This window comes from Triticum aestivum, chromosome 3B (assembly GCF_018294505.1).
Source record: "Triticum aestivum cultivar Chinese Spring chromosome 3B, IWGSC CS RefSeq v2.1, whole genome shotgun sequence".
Taxonomy (NCBI): Eukaryota; Viridiplantae; Streptophyta; class Magnoliopsida; order Poales; family Poaceae; genus Triticum; species Triticum aestivum.
The window spans coordinates 514806003-514822264 of NC_057801.1; the positions used below are offsets into that span (position 1 = coordinate 514806003).

A 16262-nucleotide genomic window follows, 5' to 3' on the forward strand; every position below is an offset into this window, starting at 1 on the left:
ATAAGCTCTACGTTCAAATACAATGGGTGTAAGACAGTTTTGCACATGCATAATACTCAGGTTAAACTTCACGAGCCTAGCATATGCAGATATGACCTCGGAACACTGAGACCGAAAGGTCGAGCGTGAATCATATAGTAGATATGATCAACATAGTGATGTTCACCATTGAAAACTACTCCATCTCACGTGATGATCGGACATGGTTTAGTTGATTTGGATCACGTGATCACTTAGATGATTAGAGGGATGTCTATCTAAGTGGGAGTTCTTAAGTAATATGATTAATTGAACTTTAATTTATCATGAACTTAGTCCTGATAGTATTTTGCAAATTATGTTGTAGATCAATAGCTCGCGCTATAGCTTCCCTATGTTTTTATATGTTCCTAGAGGAAACTAAGTTGAAAGATGATAGTAGCAATGATGCAGACTGAGTCCGTGATCTGAGGTTTATCCTCATTGCTGCACAGAAGAATTATGTCCTTGATGCACCGCTAGGTGACAAACCTATTGCAGGAGCAGATGCAGACGTTATGAACAATTGGCTAGCTCAATATGATGACTACTTGATAGTTTAGTGCACCATGCTTAACGGCTTATAATCGGGACTTCAAAGACGTTTTGAACATCATGGACCATATGAGATGTTCCAGGAGTAGAAGTTAATATTTCAAGCAAATACCCGAGCAGAGAGATATGAAGTCTCCAACAAGTTCTACAGCTAAAAGATGGAGGAGAATAGCTCAAGCAGTGAGCATGTGCTCAGATTGTCTGAGTACTACAATCGCTTGAATCAAGTGGGAATTAATCTTCCAGATAAGATATTGATTGACAGAGTTCTCTAGTCACCATCACCAAGTTACTGGAACTTCGTGATGAACTATAGTATGCAAGGGATGACGAAAACGATTCCTGAGCTCTTCGTGATGCTGAAATCGACGAAGGTAGAAATCAAGAAAGAGCATCAAGTGTTGATGATTGACAAGACCACTAGTTTCAAGAAAAGGGCAAAGGGAAAGAAAGGGAACTTCAATAATATTGGCAAGCAAGTTGTCACTCCCGTGAAGAAGCCCAAAACTGGACCAAAGCCTGAAACTGAGTGCTTCTACTGCAAAGGAAATGGTCACTAGAAGCGGAAATACCCTGAATATTTGGTAGATAAGAAGAATGGCAAAGTGAACAAGGGTATATTTGATATACAAGTTATTGATGTGTACCTTACTAGTGTTTATAGTAACCCCTGGGTATTTGATACTTGTTCGATTGCTAAGATTAGTAACTCGAAACAGGAGTTACAGAATAAACAGAAACTAGTTAAGGGTGAAGTGACGATGTGTATTGGAAGTGGTTCTAGGATTGATATGATCATCATCGCACACTCCCTATATTTTCGAGATTAGTGTTGAACCTAAATAAATGTTATTTGGTGTTTGCGTTGAGCATAAATATGATTAGATCATGTTTATTGCGATACGATTATTCATCTAAGATAGAGAATAAATTGTTATTCTGTTTACATGAATAAAACCTTCTATGGTCATACACCCAATGTGGATGGTTTATTGAATCTTGACCATAGTGATACACATATTCATAATATTGATGCCAAAAGATGCAAAGTTGATAATGATAGTGCAACATATTTGTGGCACTGCCATTTGGGTCATATCGGTGTATAGCGCATGAAGAAACTCCATAAAAGATGGACTTTTGGAATCACTTGATTATGAATCATTTGATGCTTGCGAACCGTGCCTTATGGGCAAGATGACTAAAACTCCGTTCTCCGGAACAATGGAACGAGCTAGTGACTTATTGGAAATAATACATACCGATGTATGCGATCCAATGAGTGTTGATGCTCGTGGCGGGTATCATTATTTTCTGACCTTCACAGGTGATTTGAGCAGATATGGGTATATCTACTTAATGAAACACAAGTCTAAAACATTTGAAAAGTTTAAAGAATTTCAGAGTGAAGTGGAGAATCATTGTAACAAGAAAATAAAGTTTCTACGATCTGATCGTGCAGGAGAATATTTGAGTTACGAGTTTGGCCTTCATATAAAACAATGTGGAATACTTTCACAGCTCACGCCACCTAGAACACCACATCGTTATGGTGTGTCCGAACATCGTAACCGCACTTTATTGGATATGGTGCGATCTTTGATATCTCTTATTGGTTTACCACTATTGTTTTGGGGTTATACATTAGAGATAGTTGCATTCACTTTAAATAGGGCACCATCAAAATCCGTTGAGACGACACCTTATGAACTGTGGTTTGGCAAGAAACCAAAGTTGTCGTTTCTTAAAGTTTGGGGCTGCGATGCTTATGTGAAAAAGTTTCAACCTGATAAGCTCGAACCCAATCAGAGAAGTGCGTCTTCATAGAATACCCAAAGGAAATTGTTGGGTACACCATCTATCACAGATCCGAAGGCAAGATATTCGTTGCTAAGATGGATCCTTTCTAGAGAAGGATTTTTCTCTCGAAAGAAGTGAGTGGGAGGAAAGTAGAGCTTGATAAGGTAATTGTACCTTCTCCTGAATTGGAAAGTAGTTCATCACAGAAATCAGTTCCAGTGATTCCTACACCAATTAGTGAGGAAGCTAATGATGATGATCATGAAACTTCAGATTAAGTTACTACAGAACCTCGTAGGTCTTCCAAAGTACAGTCCACACCAGAGTGGTATGGTAATCTTATTCTGGAAGTCATGCTACTAGACCATGATGAACCTACGAACTATGAGGAAGCAATGATGAGCCCAGATTCCGCAAAATGGCTTGAGGCCATGAAATCTGATATGGGATCCATGTATGAGAACAAAGTGTGGACTTTGGTTGACTTGCCCGATGATCGGCAAGCCATACAAAATAAATGGATCTTCAAGAGGAATACGGACGCTAATAGTAGTGTTACTATCTACAAAGCTCGACTTGTCGCAAAAGTTTTTCGACAAGTTCAAGGTGTTGAATACAATGAGATTTTCTCACTCGTATCGATGCTTAAGTCTGTCTGAATCATGTTAGCAATTGCCACATTTTATGAAATCTGGCAAATGGATGTTAAAACTGCATTCCTTAATGGATTTATTAAAGAAGAGTTGTATATGATGTAACCAGAAGGTTTTGTCAATCCTAAAGGTGCTAACAAAGTGTGCAAGCTCCAGCGATCCATTTATGGACTGGTGCAAGCCTCTCAGAGTTGGAATATACGCTTTGATGAGTTGATCAAAGCATATGGTTTTATACAGACTTTTGGAGAAGCCTGTATTTACAAGAAAGTGAGTGGGAGCTCTATAGCATTTCTAATATTATATGTGGATGACATATTGATTGAAAATGATATAGAATTTTTGGATAGCATAAAGGGATATTTGAAAAGAGTTTTTCAAAAGACCTCGGTGAAGCTGCTTACACATTGAGCATCAAGATCTATAGAGATAGATCAAGACGCTTGATAAGATTTTTCAATGAGTACATACCTTGATAAGATTTTGAAGTAGTTCAAAATGGATTAGTCAAAGAAGGAGTTATTGCTTGTGTTGCAAGGTGTGAAGTTGAGTAAGACTCAAAACCCGACCATAGCAGAAAATAGAAAGAGAATGAAAAGTCATTCCCTATGCCTCAGTCATAGGTTCTATAAAGTATGCTATGTTGTGTACCAGAGCTATTGTATACCTTGCCTTGAGTTTGGCAAGGGAGTAAAATTTTGATCTAAGAGTAGATCACTGGACAGCGGTCAGGAATATCCTTAGTGAGGACTAAGGAAATATTTTTCGATTATGAAGGTGATAAAAGAGACCATCGTAAAGAGTTACATCGGTGCAAGCTTTTACACCAATCCAGATGACTCTAAGTCTCACTATGAATACATATTTAAAGTAGGAGCAATTAGCTAGAGTAGCTCCGTGCAGAGCATTGTATACATAGAATATTTGCAAAATGCATACGTCTTTGAATGTGACAGACCCGTTGACTAAACTTCTCTCACAAGCAAAACATGATCATACCTTAGTACTCTTTGGGTGTTAATCACATAGCGATGTGAACTAGATTATTGACTCTAGTAAACCCTTCGGGTGTTGGTCACATGACGATGTGAACTATGGGTGTTAATCACATACAAATGTGAATATTGGTGTTAAATCACATGGTGATGTGAACTAGATTATTGACTCTAGTGCAAGTGGGAGACTGAAGGAAATATGCCCTAGAGGCAATAATAAAGTTGTTATTTATATTCCCTTATATCATGATAAATGTTTATTATTCATGCTAGAATTGTATTACGGAAATTTAGTACATGTGTGAATACATAGACAAACAGAGTGTCACTAGTATGCCTCTACTTGACTAGCTCATTGAATCAAAGATGGTTAAGTTTCCTAGCCCTGGACATGAGTTGTCATTTGATTAACGGGGTCACATCATTAGGAAAATGATGTGATTGACTTGACCCATTTTGTTAGCTTAGCACTTGATTGTTTAGTATGTTGCTATTGCTTTCTTCATGACTTATACATGTTCCTATGACTATGAGATTATGCAACTCCTGTTTACCGGAGGAACACTTTGTGTGCTACCAAACGTCAAAACGTAACTAGGTCATTATAAAGGTGCTCTACAGGTGTCTCTGAAGGTACTTGTTGAGTTGGCGTATTTTGAGATTAGGATTTGTCACTCCGATTGTCGGAGAGGTATCTCTAGGCCCTCTCAGTAATGCACATCACTATAAGCCTTGCAAGTAATGTGATAAATGAGTTAGTTGCGGGATGATGCATTACATAACGAGTAAAGAGACTTGCCGGTAACGAGATTGAACTAGGTATTTGAGATACCGATGATCGAATCTCGGGAAAGTAACATACCGATGACAAAGGGAATAACATATGTTGTTATGCGATTTGACTGATAAAGATCTTCGTAGAATATGTGGGAACCAATATGAGCATCCAGGTTCTGCTATTGGTATTGACCGGAAACGTGTCTCGGTCATGTCTACATAGTTCTTGAACCCGTAGGGTCCGCACACTTAAAGTTTGATGATGATTTATATTATGAGTTATGTGTTTTGATGTACCGAAGGTAGTTCGGAGTCCCTGATGAGATCATAGACATGACGAGGAGTCTCAAAATGGTCGAGACGTAAAGATCAATATATTGGATGACTATATTCGGACATCGGAAAGGTTCCGAGTGATTCGGGTATTTATCGGAGTACCGGAGAGTTACGGAGAGGTTTCGGGTGATATGGGCCTTATTGGGCTTTAGGGGAAAGAGAGAGGGGAGGCTGCGCCCCCCCCCCCCAAGGCCTAGTCCGAATTGGACTAGGGGGAGGGGTTGCGCCCCCTCCTTCCTTCTCTTCTCTTTTCCCTTTCCTTGACTCCTACTCCTACTACATGGAAGGGGGGAATCCTACTCCAGGTGGGAGTAGGACTCCCCAGGGCGCGCCATAGAGAGGGTCGGACCCTCCCCTCCTCTCCTCCTTTATATACTGAGGCAAGGGGCACCCCATAGACACAAGTTGATCTGTTGATCTCTCCCAGCCGTGTGCGGTGCCCCCCTCCACCATATTCCACCTCGGTAATATCGTAGCGGTGCTTAGGCGAAGCCCTGCGTCGGTAGCAACATCATCACCGTCATCACGCCGTCGTGCTGGTGGAACTCTCCCGTGAAGCTCTGCTGGATCGGAGTTCGCGGGACGTCATCGAGCTGAACATGTGCTGAACTCGGAGGTGTCGTATGTTCGGTACTTGGATCGGTCGGATCATGAAGACGTACGACTACATCAACCGCGTTGTGCTAACGCTTCCGCTTTCGGTCTACGAGGGTACGTGGACGACACTCTCCCCTCTTGTTGCTATGCATCACCATGATCTTGCGTGTGCGTAGGAAATTTTTTGAAATTACTACCTTCCCCAACACACTAGGGGGCTTCCTATTCAAACATAGGTCATATTCGAACCAAAGAGAACATAGTTGTCGGTACCCTCTTGATCGGCACAAAGCCAAACTCACTAGGGGGCTTCTTGATCATATTTGAATCATAGCTTAACCCCTTTTGGGTCCGACTTTGATCGTATTCGAATCAGAGTCATTAAAAAACTCTCAAGGTCATTTGGGGGCTTCCTGTTCAAACATAGGTCGTATTCGAACCAAAGAGAACATAGGTGTCGGTACCCTCTTGATTGGCGCAACGCCAAAGCCACTGGGGCTACATTATCGTATTCGAATCCTAGCTTAACCCCTTTGGTCCGGTTAACTGATCGTATTAGAACCAGAAGCCTCGATTTTTTCTTTTTATTTGGCTTAAGTTTTTGAAAACAATCTTTGGGTTTGTCTTGTGACTTTTTTGTTCAGATCTAAGTATAAGTGTGGTTTAAATTTAACCCGGCTTGGCTTTGGACGATAAGTCGCCAACATATGACAATTATCATAAATTTGGAAGTGTTGGTTTCTATGGATTGGGTTATCACCCTTACTGTTCAGGTCACATGAACCGGAAGTGCAAATTCAAAATCACAGGTATGATATTATAGTTGTTTTTTAAAGATATAATTCATAACAGGCTTATCTGTGACTCTTCTTTCCTTATTAATGGTTATATATAAGATATTATGACCCGCCTAGCAGTAAACCGCAAAGCGTTTCTTGTGATCTATTTTTGTGTGCAGGACAGTTCAAAGACTTTCTTATGCATAAGGAAAACAGATGATAAGTATAAATAGGGCGAATATAAGACGGCACCTTAACAGTGTTGAGCACCAAAACATGCACGATAGCACGACAAAGCAAAGTCATTTCTACCCTATTACATAACTCCCCGAGTCCACATGATTAAATTGTTTTTCAGCAGGCTGCAAATATGAGTCGTCATGTCGAATCAATTCTCTTGTTGACCTGAAGCTTCCGGATCAACCCTCTCCACTCCTTTGACATGTTCCCTGTCCTGGAAGGTTGATGATGACAAGCCAATGCCATTCAAAGCTTCAAATTTAGCTTCATCATCAATTAGTCCGGCCGGGTCAACTTCAGGGGCGAAGGTATGCTTACGGATTGGCGGGATCAGGCTTGTCACTTTATAATGTGGCGTCGGGATCCTCCGATTTTCCGCATCATAACCCGGCTGGTACCTAGTGAGATCCGTCTCATCAGCAATCAGGGTGGCCACTTGGCACATTTCCTTCACACAAGCGGCGAAGTCCTCCTGTTCAAATGAAGTGCCATCCTCCTTAAGGCTTGGATACCCAATGGCCATGTCGGTCGGGTCTAATTCCGGTAGCCAAGCTTTGGCCCGGCTTAAGGCAGCCACGGCTTCGGCTCTCGCACACGATCGCTTTAATTCATTGAATCGCTAGGGCAGCACCGAAAGCTTCTTTAGCACATCCACCAGGAGTGTGGGGATTTCGTTTGACCCATGGTATGGTAAGCATTGTCGATTACGCTTTGTGTACTATACTAACCCATGGTCTTCGTGAGAGTTCATTGTGGGGTTAGGTTGCAGTGTGCACGTTCAAGTGATGCATCATGAAGAGATCAAGTGCTTGAAGATTGTCGTCCATTGTGGTGACAATGGACTTGTGAAGATGTGCCGAAGAGTGGCTCACCCATAGTGGAGTATGGGGGAGCAAACTACTAGTCTTCACCGAGCCAGCGCAATCAAGAAAGGTGGCCCAACTTGAGGAAGTCAAGATCGTCGACATCTAGCTCAAGTGGACTTTGTTCAAGGCAAAGTTTTGTCTTTGATAGGTTCTCTATTTTACCGGTCTCATGGTGGTAGTTTGGAGACCGGGTTATAGGATCGATTGTCGTACTATCAAGGGGGGCTCTCAAGTGAGTAGCTTGATCGTGTCGTTCATAGAGAGCTCAAACCATTGCATGCTTCCATAATCTTTCTTGGTTCTTGTTTGGTTTTCTCCTTGTGAGATTTGGAGCTTATGGTCATCTTCTTGACAAGCTCGAGTTCATCGAAAATGGAGTTCACATGCTTCTTCTATTCGTTTTCGGTGTTGGAGGTTTTACCGGTCTTATTCAAGGAAGGGTTCTCACCTTTTTCTTATGGGCATTTTCTAATTTCCTTCTTATTGTTATTTCTATCAAGATTGTGTTAGCCCTTGTCGCTAGCTTTCCAACAAACTTGGTTTCGTTGAATTCAGAGTTCGTTTGCAGAAGTTGTGTCAGTTTTGGTGTCCTTAAAAAGGCTGCAGTGGTACTACCGCTTGGAGGGGATGTAATTTTTTACTACCGCTCTTGGGAGCGGTACTACCACGGCTACTTCCGCTCCGGACCAAAAACTCATCATAAGTCCAGCGATGGTAGGCACGGATGTATTTTTTTAGTACCACTCGCAAGCAGTAGTATTGCTACCCTTAGCGGTAGTACCGCTACCCCTAGCAGTAGTATCGTGAGGATGAGCAGTAGTACCGCTCCGACGGTTTTACCGGCCTTTTGCCTCCTCGCTGTTGTTTTTTAAAGGGCTTCCACCACCCTAGCGGTAGTACCGCTCCCATGAGCGGTAGTACCGCTCCCATGAGCGGTAGTACCGCTCTTGCGGGCTGTGAGCATAACGGTTGAATTTTTTTCCCACCTATAAAAGGGGGTCTTCTTCCCCAGTGAACCCTATCCTTTGAGCTCGTGTTCTTCCCCCATTGTTGACCTTATTCGAGCTTGCTATCTCTCAATCCCTTCATGGATTCTTGCTAGTTTTGGGGGGGGGAGAGGAGATCTAGATCCACATTTCCACCAATCACTTTCTCCTCTATGTGAGGGGAACCCCTTGGATCTAGATCTTGGAGTTCTTGGTGTTCTCCTTCTTGTTCTTCCTCTAATTTTCTTCCCTAGCATTAGTTGCTTTGGTGGGATTTGGGAGAGAAGGACTTGGGCACTCCGTGTGCCCTTGCCATTGCATTTGGTGCATTGGTTTGACTTCTCCGCGGTGATACATGGAAGTTACAAGTTGAGAAGCTTATTACTCTTGGGTGCTTGGTACCCTTGAGCTTGTTCCTCCTGGGTGCTTGGGCGCCCTAAATGGTTGGTGGTGTTCAGAGCTCAATCATTGTGGTGTAAAGCTCCGGGCAAGCGTCGGGATCTCCAATTAGGTTGTGGAGATCGCCCCGAGCAATTTGACGGGTACCGGTGGCCGCCCTTAAGGGTTGCCAAAGTGTACGGGTTCGGTGAACGCCCCCAAGGGTTGCCATTTGTACGGGTTCGGTGACCGCTCTCAAGGGTCCCTTAGTGGAATCACGGCATCTTGCATTGTGCGAGGGCGTGAGGAGATTACGGTGGCCCTAGTGGCTTCTTGGGGAGCATTGTGCCTCCACACCACTCCAAACGGAGATTAGCATCCGCAAGGGTGTGAACTTTGGGATACATCGTCGTCTCCGTGTGCCTCGATTATCTCTTAGCCGAGCTCTTTACTTATGCACTTTACTTTGTGATAGTCATATTGTTTCTTGTCATATATCTTGCTATCACTTAGTTATTTATCTTGATTAGCATAAGTTGTTGGTGCACATAGGTGAGCCTAGTTATTGTAGGTTATGTGCTTGACAAATTAACCGCTAGGTTTATTCCGCATTTGTTCAAGCATAAACCATAATTATTTTAAAGCGCTTATTTAAACCCCCCCCCCCTCCTCTAGGCGACATCCTCGATTTTTCAACCGTGAGCCAATCCGACGTAGCACTCGGGGCTTGCAATATGCCCATTTCTAAATATGATATGCCATTCTAAACGAGTCCTAATCTCATACCATTATGTGGGACATGGTTCATAGTAACGTATTGAATTAGTAATTTGAGCCCTTAGGGATGCCCCACATCGATCCCATGGCGCCGAGAGTCTAGCCCGACCATTAAAAGCCGATTTCGGTCATGCACACGGGGCTCTAGGGACAAGGTCCAAATCCACACATCAAGCAAAAGCAGGGAAAATCCTATGCATCGCTCATTGTAACGCACTATTGACCAATTGCATAGGCAAAAGCGAGCTAGGGTTAGCCCTATCACAGCTTCTTCAGGAAAAAATGATTTTTGGAACTTTCTAGAAGGTTCCTGTCTCAGTTTTTTCGTTTTACTTTTGCTTGTTGTTCACTTTACCCATATTCTTTTTACTTTTTTCTTCATTCGGGTTATTCTTTTCTTTCCTTTTTTCTTTCTTTTAAAGCGCGCTCACAAAATCCAAAAAAAATGTTCGATTAAAAAAACTTGTTAGCATTTCTATAGAAACATTTACAAAATAAAAGTGACTTTTAAAAAATGTTTAGAGTTTTTTTAATGTTCATGAAAGTTTTAAAAAAAATGTTTTAACTTTTTCAAAAAAAAATCCGAAGCTCACTCACCGTGCACCTCATAGAGACGGTTAATAGTTCAGGGTCCTCGGTGGCGTCCTGCATCTAGCTGGATTGAAGCCGTCACGCAATGCCGCATATCACCTAATGCTAAGAACCGGATACTCCTCAACTAGTGATTTCGTTTTAATACATAGCCTTAGCCTTCTCATTCTCAAAGAAAAAAAGAAGCTTCAGAAGACGTACATCCTTGCTGGGCTTCAGACCGGTGTCACTTGGGCCAGTGCAACACACGCAAAACAGAAGAACAAATGGAGAAGAAGTAGAAAAATAAAGAACGGGAGTAGGGAGGCATGGCAAGTTGGCAACCGACAGTCCGTCCAGTGCCAACGCTCGCTGCCGCTGCATATCCGTGCATGTAGTATTATTTCTTCTTGGTGCGACATTGCCGTCCGCCAGCGGTTCCCTTTTCCCATCATGCGGCGGGCACCCCGTCCAAATTATCACCCATTTAATTATCGACCGACGGATCGGCAAGACAGGGAAACGAGACCCACGAGCACAAATCTCAGCGATCCATCACAGAGAGCATCGGACGCGGCAACCACCGGCGCCACTACCCACAAGTGGCAACGGGACAAGGAGCCTTCCCACCGGCTTTTTGACAAAACGGAGGGTGCGAGATGATTGAGCACAAGATCCACGGGATTACGTCCAGAGATATAAACATTAGGGTTAACATGCACGAATGATTGCAGTACTAATACAAGGCCCGAGTCAACCACCGAGCTCTACTATTGCCTAGACCCTGCTGACGCTTGCACCGCAAGGCCAGCAATCTGGCCGGCCGATCAAAAAAGCGTGACACAATTACTTTATCTGGGAATGCCTGGAGCCAAAGTCTCTGTATTTTTTTCTTCTTCATTTGACCAAGAACAGAAAAGAAAGAAGGAATTTACTTATCTCCTGAAAGAATTGCAAAATTTACTCCGGGGAGGACAAGGATTTTCGTCAGGGGAGAAAAAAAATCATGTAAAAGAGATAATTACATGTAAAGAATGACCAAAAAGAATGTTAATGAAGGTCTTGTACCGGCCGACGCCTGTTGTTCACAGGTCTCTCCGGCTCCTCCAGCTAGCCTGGCTCAGCTCGTCGCTGCACTCCCGGCTGCCGAACTCTCTCAGCTGGAACAGCCTGATCTCCTCGGTTCGCGGCTCCAAGAACACCTCGCTGCGCCCGGGTTGAAGGCCGTTGTTTAGGTTAGAGTCGGCTAAACTATCCAGTGCCCTAACCACCTGAGATAGCAAAGGAAAATACGTGGGCATATCTTAGTCATGTGCTGTCATTTTTTCATTCATTCAAGAACGAGGTAAAATTAATGAAACGTGGTTTATTATTTAGTACCTGCCCCATCCGTGGTCTCATCACCGCAGAATGACGAATGCATGCAGCCGCAGCTCCTATCATATGATACATCTCATTTTCTTCAAACTTGTTTTCCATTCTCGGATCAGGAAGGTCTCCAAAGTCTCGATGCTCAATTGCTTGCGAGAGAAAGGGCCGGGCCTGAAAATTTTCAGCAAGAGCGGAGTTTGAGTTTACATTATGCATCCATCTATCAATCATGATGAAAATTGAAGAAATACATTTAGAGCAATGAGGTGTCATCTGTGTAATGCATTCATCAGTTCCATTTATGCTTATGTTTGCTATTTAGGATAATCGGTCCCTGTTTTCTCAAGTTCTCATCTACTCCAGCTTCTTTCATGACTCACCACAGCATGACGAATGCATTAAATAACACTGTATCCACTTTCTGCGTGCCACTCTGGAAGAATAATCAGGTTGCCCACTTTCTATAAAAGCAAGCTCCAATAGTTGGAACTTTTCAGCTCACTTAGTTCTCTCCAGATCACTTTCTCGGTCAACATGCTATGGAAACGGGTCCAGTGGAAGGGGCCAACATAATAAAACAGCTAGCATCAGCCACCTTGTAACCTTGTAATAAAAGAGCCCAACGGTTCAACTTTGGAGGGAAAGAGGTGATCTAGAGAAGGCACCGCTAGATGCTGCATGATATCAGGCTCTAGAATTTGGAAATCACCTCAACAGCTATATTGATCAACAACAATTATCTAGTACTCCCTCTGTTCCAAAATAGATGACTCAACTTTGTAAGTTGAGTCATCTATTTTGGAACAGAGGGAGTACTATGGACAGGAAATCAACCAAATCTTGAAGCATCTAAGTAACATAGCCAAACTTCAACGAAATTTTCCCCTCTTAATTAATGAATGAGGCAAGTCTTTTGCCTCCTTTCAAAAAAAAAGTAACATAGCCAGATAATACGATAGGTCAATTCTTAATTAAAAGTGAAAAAAGATGTTACTTATATCAATCAAATAAATATTTTACAAACGTGAAAAAAGAGCATAGTTTATGACCTAAAGCGAGGAGCATGCAACAAGTACAGAATATTTTAAGAAACTCACCCATTCGACAAGACTCTCATCTCCAAGCGGCTGAGAAGAATCAACAGGTTTTCTTCCCGTAATAAGTTCCAAAAGAACAACTCCAAAAGAATATAGATCAGATTTTGCTGTCAACTTCCCGGACAATGCATACTCTGGAGCCAAATACCTGCAGAGGACATACTACATTTATACTGGAAACTATCTATAGATCACAGATTATCGGGAAAAAATAATAATTGAAGATTGCAATGGCTATCTTTGGACGATTACTCACCCAAATGTTCCCATGACACGTGTTGTGACATGTGTGTTGGAGTCGGCCGCTAACCTTGCAAGTCCAAAATCGGAAACCTGGAGATTGTTGGAGGTACATAGAAATTTTTAGAAAATAAATACAATGGAAAAATCACATACTAGAAACAATTGGAAGCTGGAACTAATACACCAAGTAAAAGCATACCTGAGCTTCATAGTTGTTATCCAACAAAATATTAGATGATTTAATATCTCTATGAATAATCCGTGGATGACCTGATGAATACAAACAGAGCAATGCTTAGTACACCACACTAGTTCAGGGGATTAATGAGGAGACAATTTAGTCATAAAATATTACAATCTTCGTGCAGGTAAGCAATTCCACGAGCTGCTCCGGCCGCAATCTTGACCCTCGTACGCCAATCAAGTGGTACTTCATTTACTGAAATTCCATGAGCATGGTTAATGAGCAGGCAACAGATGAGCAATGTAGCTGCCTCACTAAAGCTAAAATTGATGCAAATAAAGGAACCACTATGATCGACAGGGAGTTCTCACCATGGAGATGGTAATAAAGTGTGTTATTGGGAACAAAATCATATACAAGCATCCGCTGGCCCTCTGATACGCAATAGCCTACTAGTGAAACCAAATGTCTATGATGTACTCTGCTGATAGTATCAACTTCGGCCCTGAATTCACGCTCTCCCTGCCCATTCCCAATCTTCAGCTTCTTGATAGCCACAGGGCGACCATCTGGCAAGATGCCCTTGTACACACACCCAAATCCACCTTCTCCCAAGAGGTTCTCATCCGAAAAGTCATTTGAGATTCCTGCCAAATTCTCCGGCGTGAACAGCATCCTCGAGTACCCTATCCCGGAGTCTGCCGGCGAGTAGGGGAACCCATGGCTCCCAGTACTGGACCTCATGAAGGGATAGCCCGGTGATCGTAAGTAGAATCCATCTGGCCAACACAAATACTGTAATGAGCATCGTCTAGTATGGCTAAATTTAGAAAATGCAGATATAGAGATACGTTTAACACTCAGGCGTTCATGTTTTGTAGTACCTGATGCTAGTGAGGATCCAGCAGACGAGGGAATGTAATTGGGTGGTGGCGGCGGGGGAGCTGGTTGCTGCTGTATCGGCAGTGCTGAGGGAGGCTCTGCCCGCCGTCGCTTCTTTTTGACAAGCCAAATGGTGGCACCGATGAAGCTGAGCATTGCAAGACCGGCAATTGCTACAATGGTGGTGGCAGTTTCCCTCGATATTTCGATGTTCTTGCCGCTGCCATTTGAGCGGGTCGAGTTTGAGTGTGGCCTCCCAGGCGAGCGCGGCGGGGCATAATGTGGCTTGGTATGATGCCGCGGCGGCGGCGGGGGAGATGCAATTCTTGGCGGGGGAGGCGAATAGGCCGCAACCGGCGTGGGTGCTGGAGCTGGAGCTGGCGTAGGCGATGGCGATGGTGGGTGGGATGGAGGCGGGGCTGGTGGCGAGAGGACTACTGGCGGCGGCGGGGGGAGGGACGGAGGTGGCGGTGACGGGTACACGCGGGGCTGTACGCGTGGCTGGTCAGCCGCCATCGGCGGCGGTGGCGCCTGAACCTCGGCGGGAGGCGGCGAGGGCGATGGGGACGGCGGTGGAAGCGACGGAGGGGGCGCGTCGGGCGGCGGAGGCGACAATGCCGGCGGTGGCGGCGACGAAGGCAATGCTGGAGGAGGTGACGGCAGTGTCTCGGGTGGCGGGGAGGCCGGAGGGGGGCTACTTACCGGCGGAGGTGACGCCGCGGGGGGCAAAGAATGGTAGGACGTGGAAACCGGCGGAGCCGAGGCGGAGGAGGAGTACGGACAGCCCGGCGGGCGCGGCGCGGGCTGCGGCTGCGGCTGCCCATGCCCGCCCTGCGGCACGGCGTACGACGACGACGACGCCGGCTGCGGAGGCATGAAGGGATCCGCGTAGCCGCCCATCCCCACCACCACCGCCGCCCTCCGGAGGTACCTCCACAGCAGCGAAGCGTGGGCGCGCGCTGGCAGTGGCAGGTAGGGGATCTGCAGGTCCACGCCGACGGCCAGATCTCCCGCCCGGCTCGGCCCCAATCAAGCAGCTGAGCGAACCACCGCTTCAATGGAAGGAAGCTGCCACCCACCCTGGCCTGCTATCTCTCTCTCTCTCTCCCGACAGCGACGTAGAGAGAGCGCGGCTTGAGATCCGAATCCTCCCGCCCACGCAAGTGGCGGCGCGCGCACAGCAGATCACGCACGGCAGAGAATCCAGCGGCCACAGAGCTCGGGCCGTCGGGCGGCGACGCCGAGATCCGCGGGCGGCGGGCGGGAAGGCGATCCCTTGTCGGCCAATGCAATGCAGCAGAGCACCGCACCGCACCGCACCGCTCGCCTCTCTCTCACCTCAGCTGAGCTCACCTCACCTCAGCAGCACGCCGAGCTCATCTCTTTCTGGTTCCTCCCTCCCGTCCCTGCCTGCCTGCCTGCCTTGGTGTCCGTGGCTGCCTGGCTGGACAGTAGAGCATCACTAGTAGTGGTACTAGTATAATTTTCTCCCTCTATTTTCCCTTCCTTCTTTTCTCAAAACAAAGTCTATACTAATATTGTTTTCTTCCTCGGGTGTGCGCGACGGGGGAGGGGAGGGGAGGGGGTTGGTGCCAGGTCCATATGGGAAATAGCTGGACTGCGAAGAGCAAGCAGTACTAGCAGTACAGTGCGGCAGCATAGGGAGCTGAGTCGGGCGAAAAAAGAAGGCTGGAAAATTGGGTATTTCCCGTGCAGATTGTCGCTTGCGGGCCCGGCCTCGACCCGCCCCTCCCCTCACCTCACCGTGGGTGGTGGAAACCGGGAAGAAACCACGGAAGGAAGGGCGGCTGGCCGCGACGAGGCGCAGCACGCTCGGCCGGCCGGGCGGAACGACGAGGCAAGTTGTGGTTTGTTTTTCTGGCTCGCGGCGAGCGTATGGTTCATCCTGCGGCGTGCAGCAACGGGGGGCTGGAGAGCGGATAGTTTACCGTGTACGATGCTGAGGGCAACGCTGACGGCTGGCTGGCTGGATGGCTGGATGGCTGGATGCCTCCTGTCCTGGGTGGAGAGCTTTTTTTTGGTGCCTACTAGTAGTAGCAGTGTGGTTTGAGGTGGGACGGGGCTTTCAAGGTTTCGGATTTCGGGTGACTTTTTGTTGCCCACGTTTTGCCATTTGTTGACCTTGGCTGGAAAAACA

The 16262-nt window shown here is 45.4% G+C and overlaps 1 protein-coding gene across 1 annotated transcript; it reads right to left on the bottom strand.

Annotated features, from left to right (window-relative positions):
* Window positions 1-11177: 11177 nt before the first annotated feature.
* Window positions 11178-15957, bottom strand: LOC123070669 (proline-rich receptor-like protein kinase PERK9). The gene is made up of 8 exons (XM_044493962.1): window positions 14107-15957; window positions 13594-14001; window positions 13394-13477; window positions 13238-13308; window positions 13052-13128; window positions 12796-12943; window positions 11708-11869; window positions 11178-11598 (listed from the first exon to the last, which is right to left on the bottom strand). The coding sequence occupies exons 1-8, from the start codon at window positions 15002-15004 to the stop codon at window positions 11413-11415; spliced, it is 2034 nt and encodes a 677-aa protein (XP_044349897.1). The 5' UTR covers window positions 15005-15957; the 3' UTR covers window positions 11178-11412.
* Window positions 15958-16262: the final 305 nt, after the last annotated feature.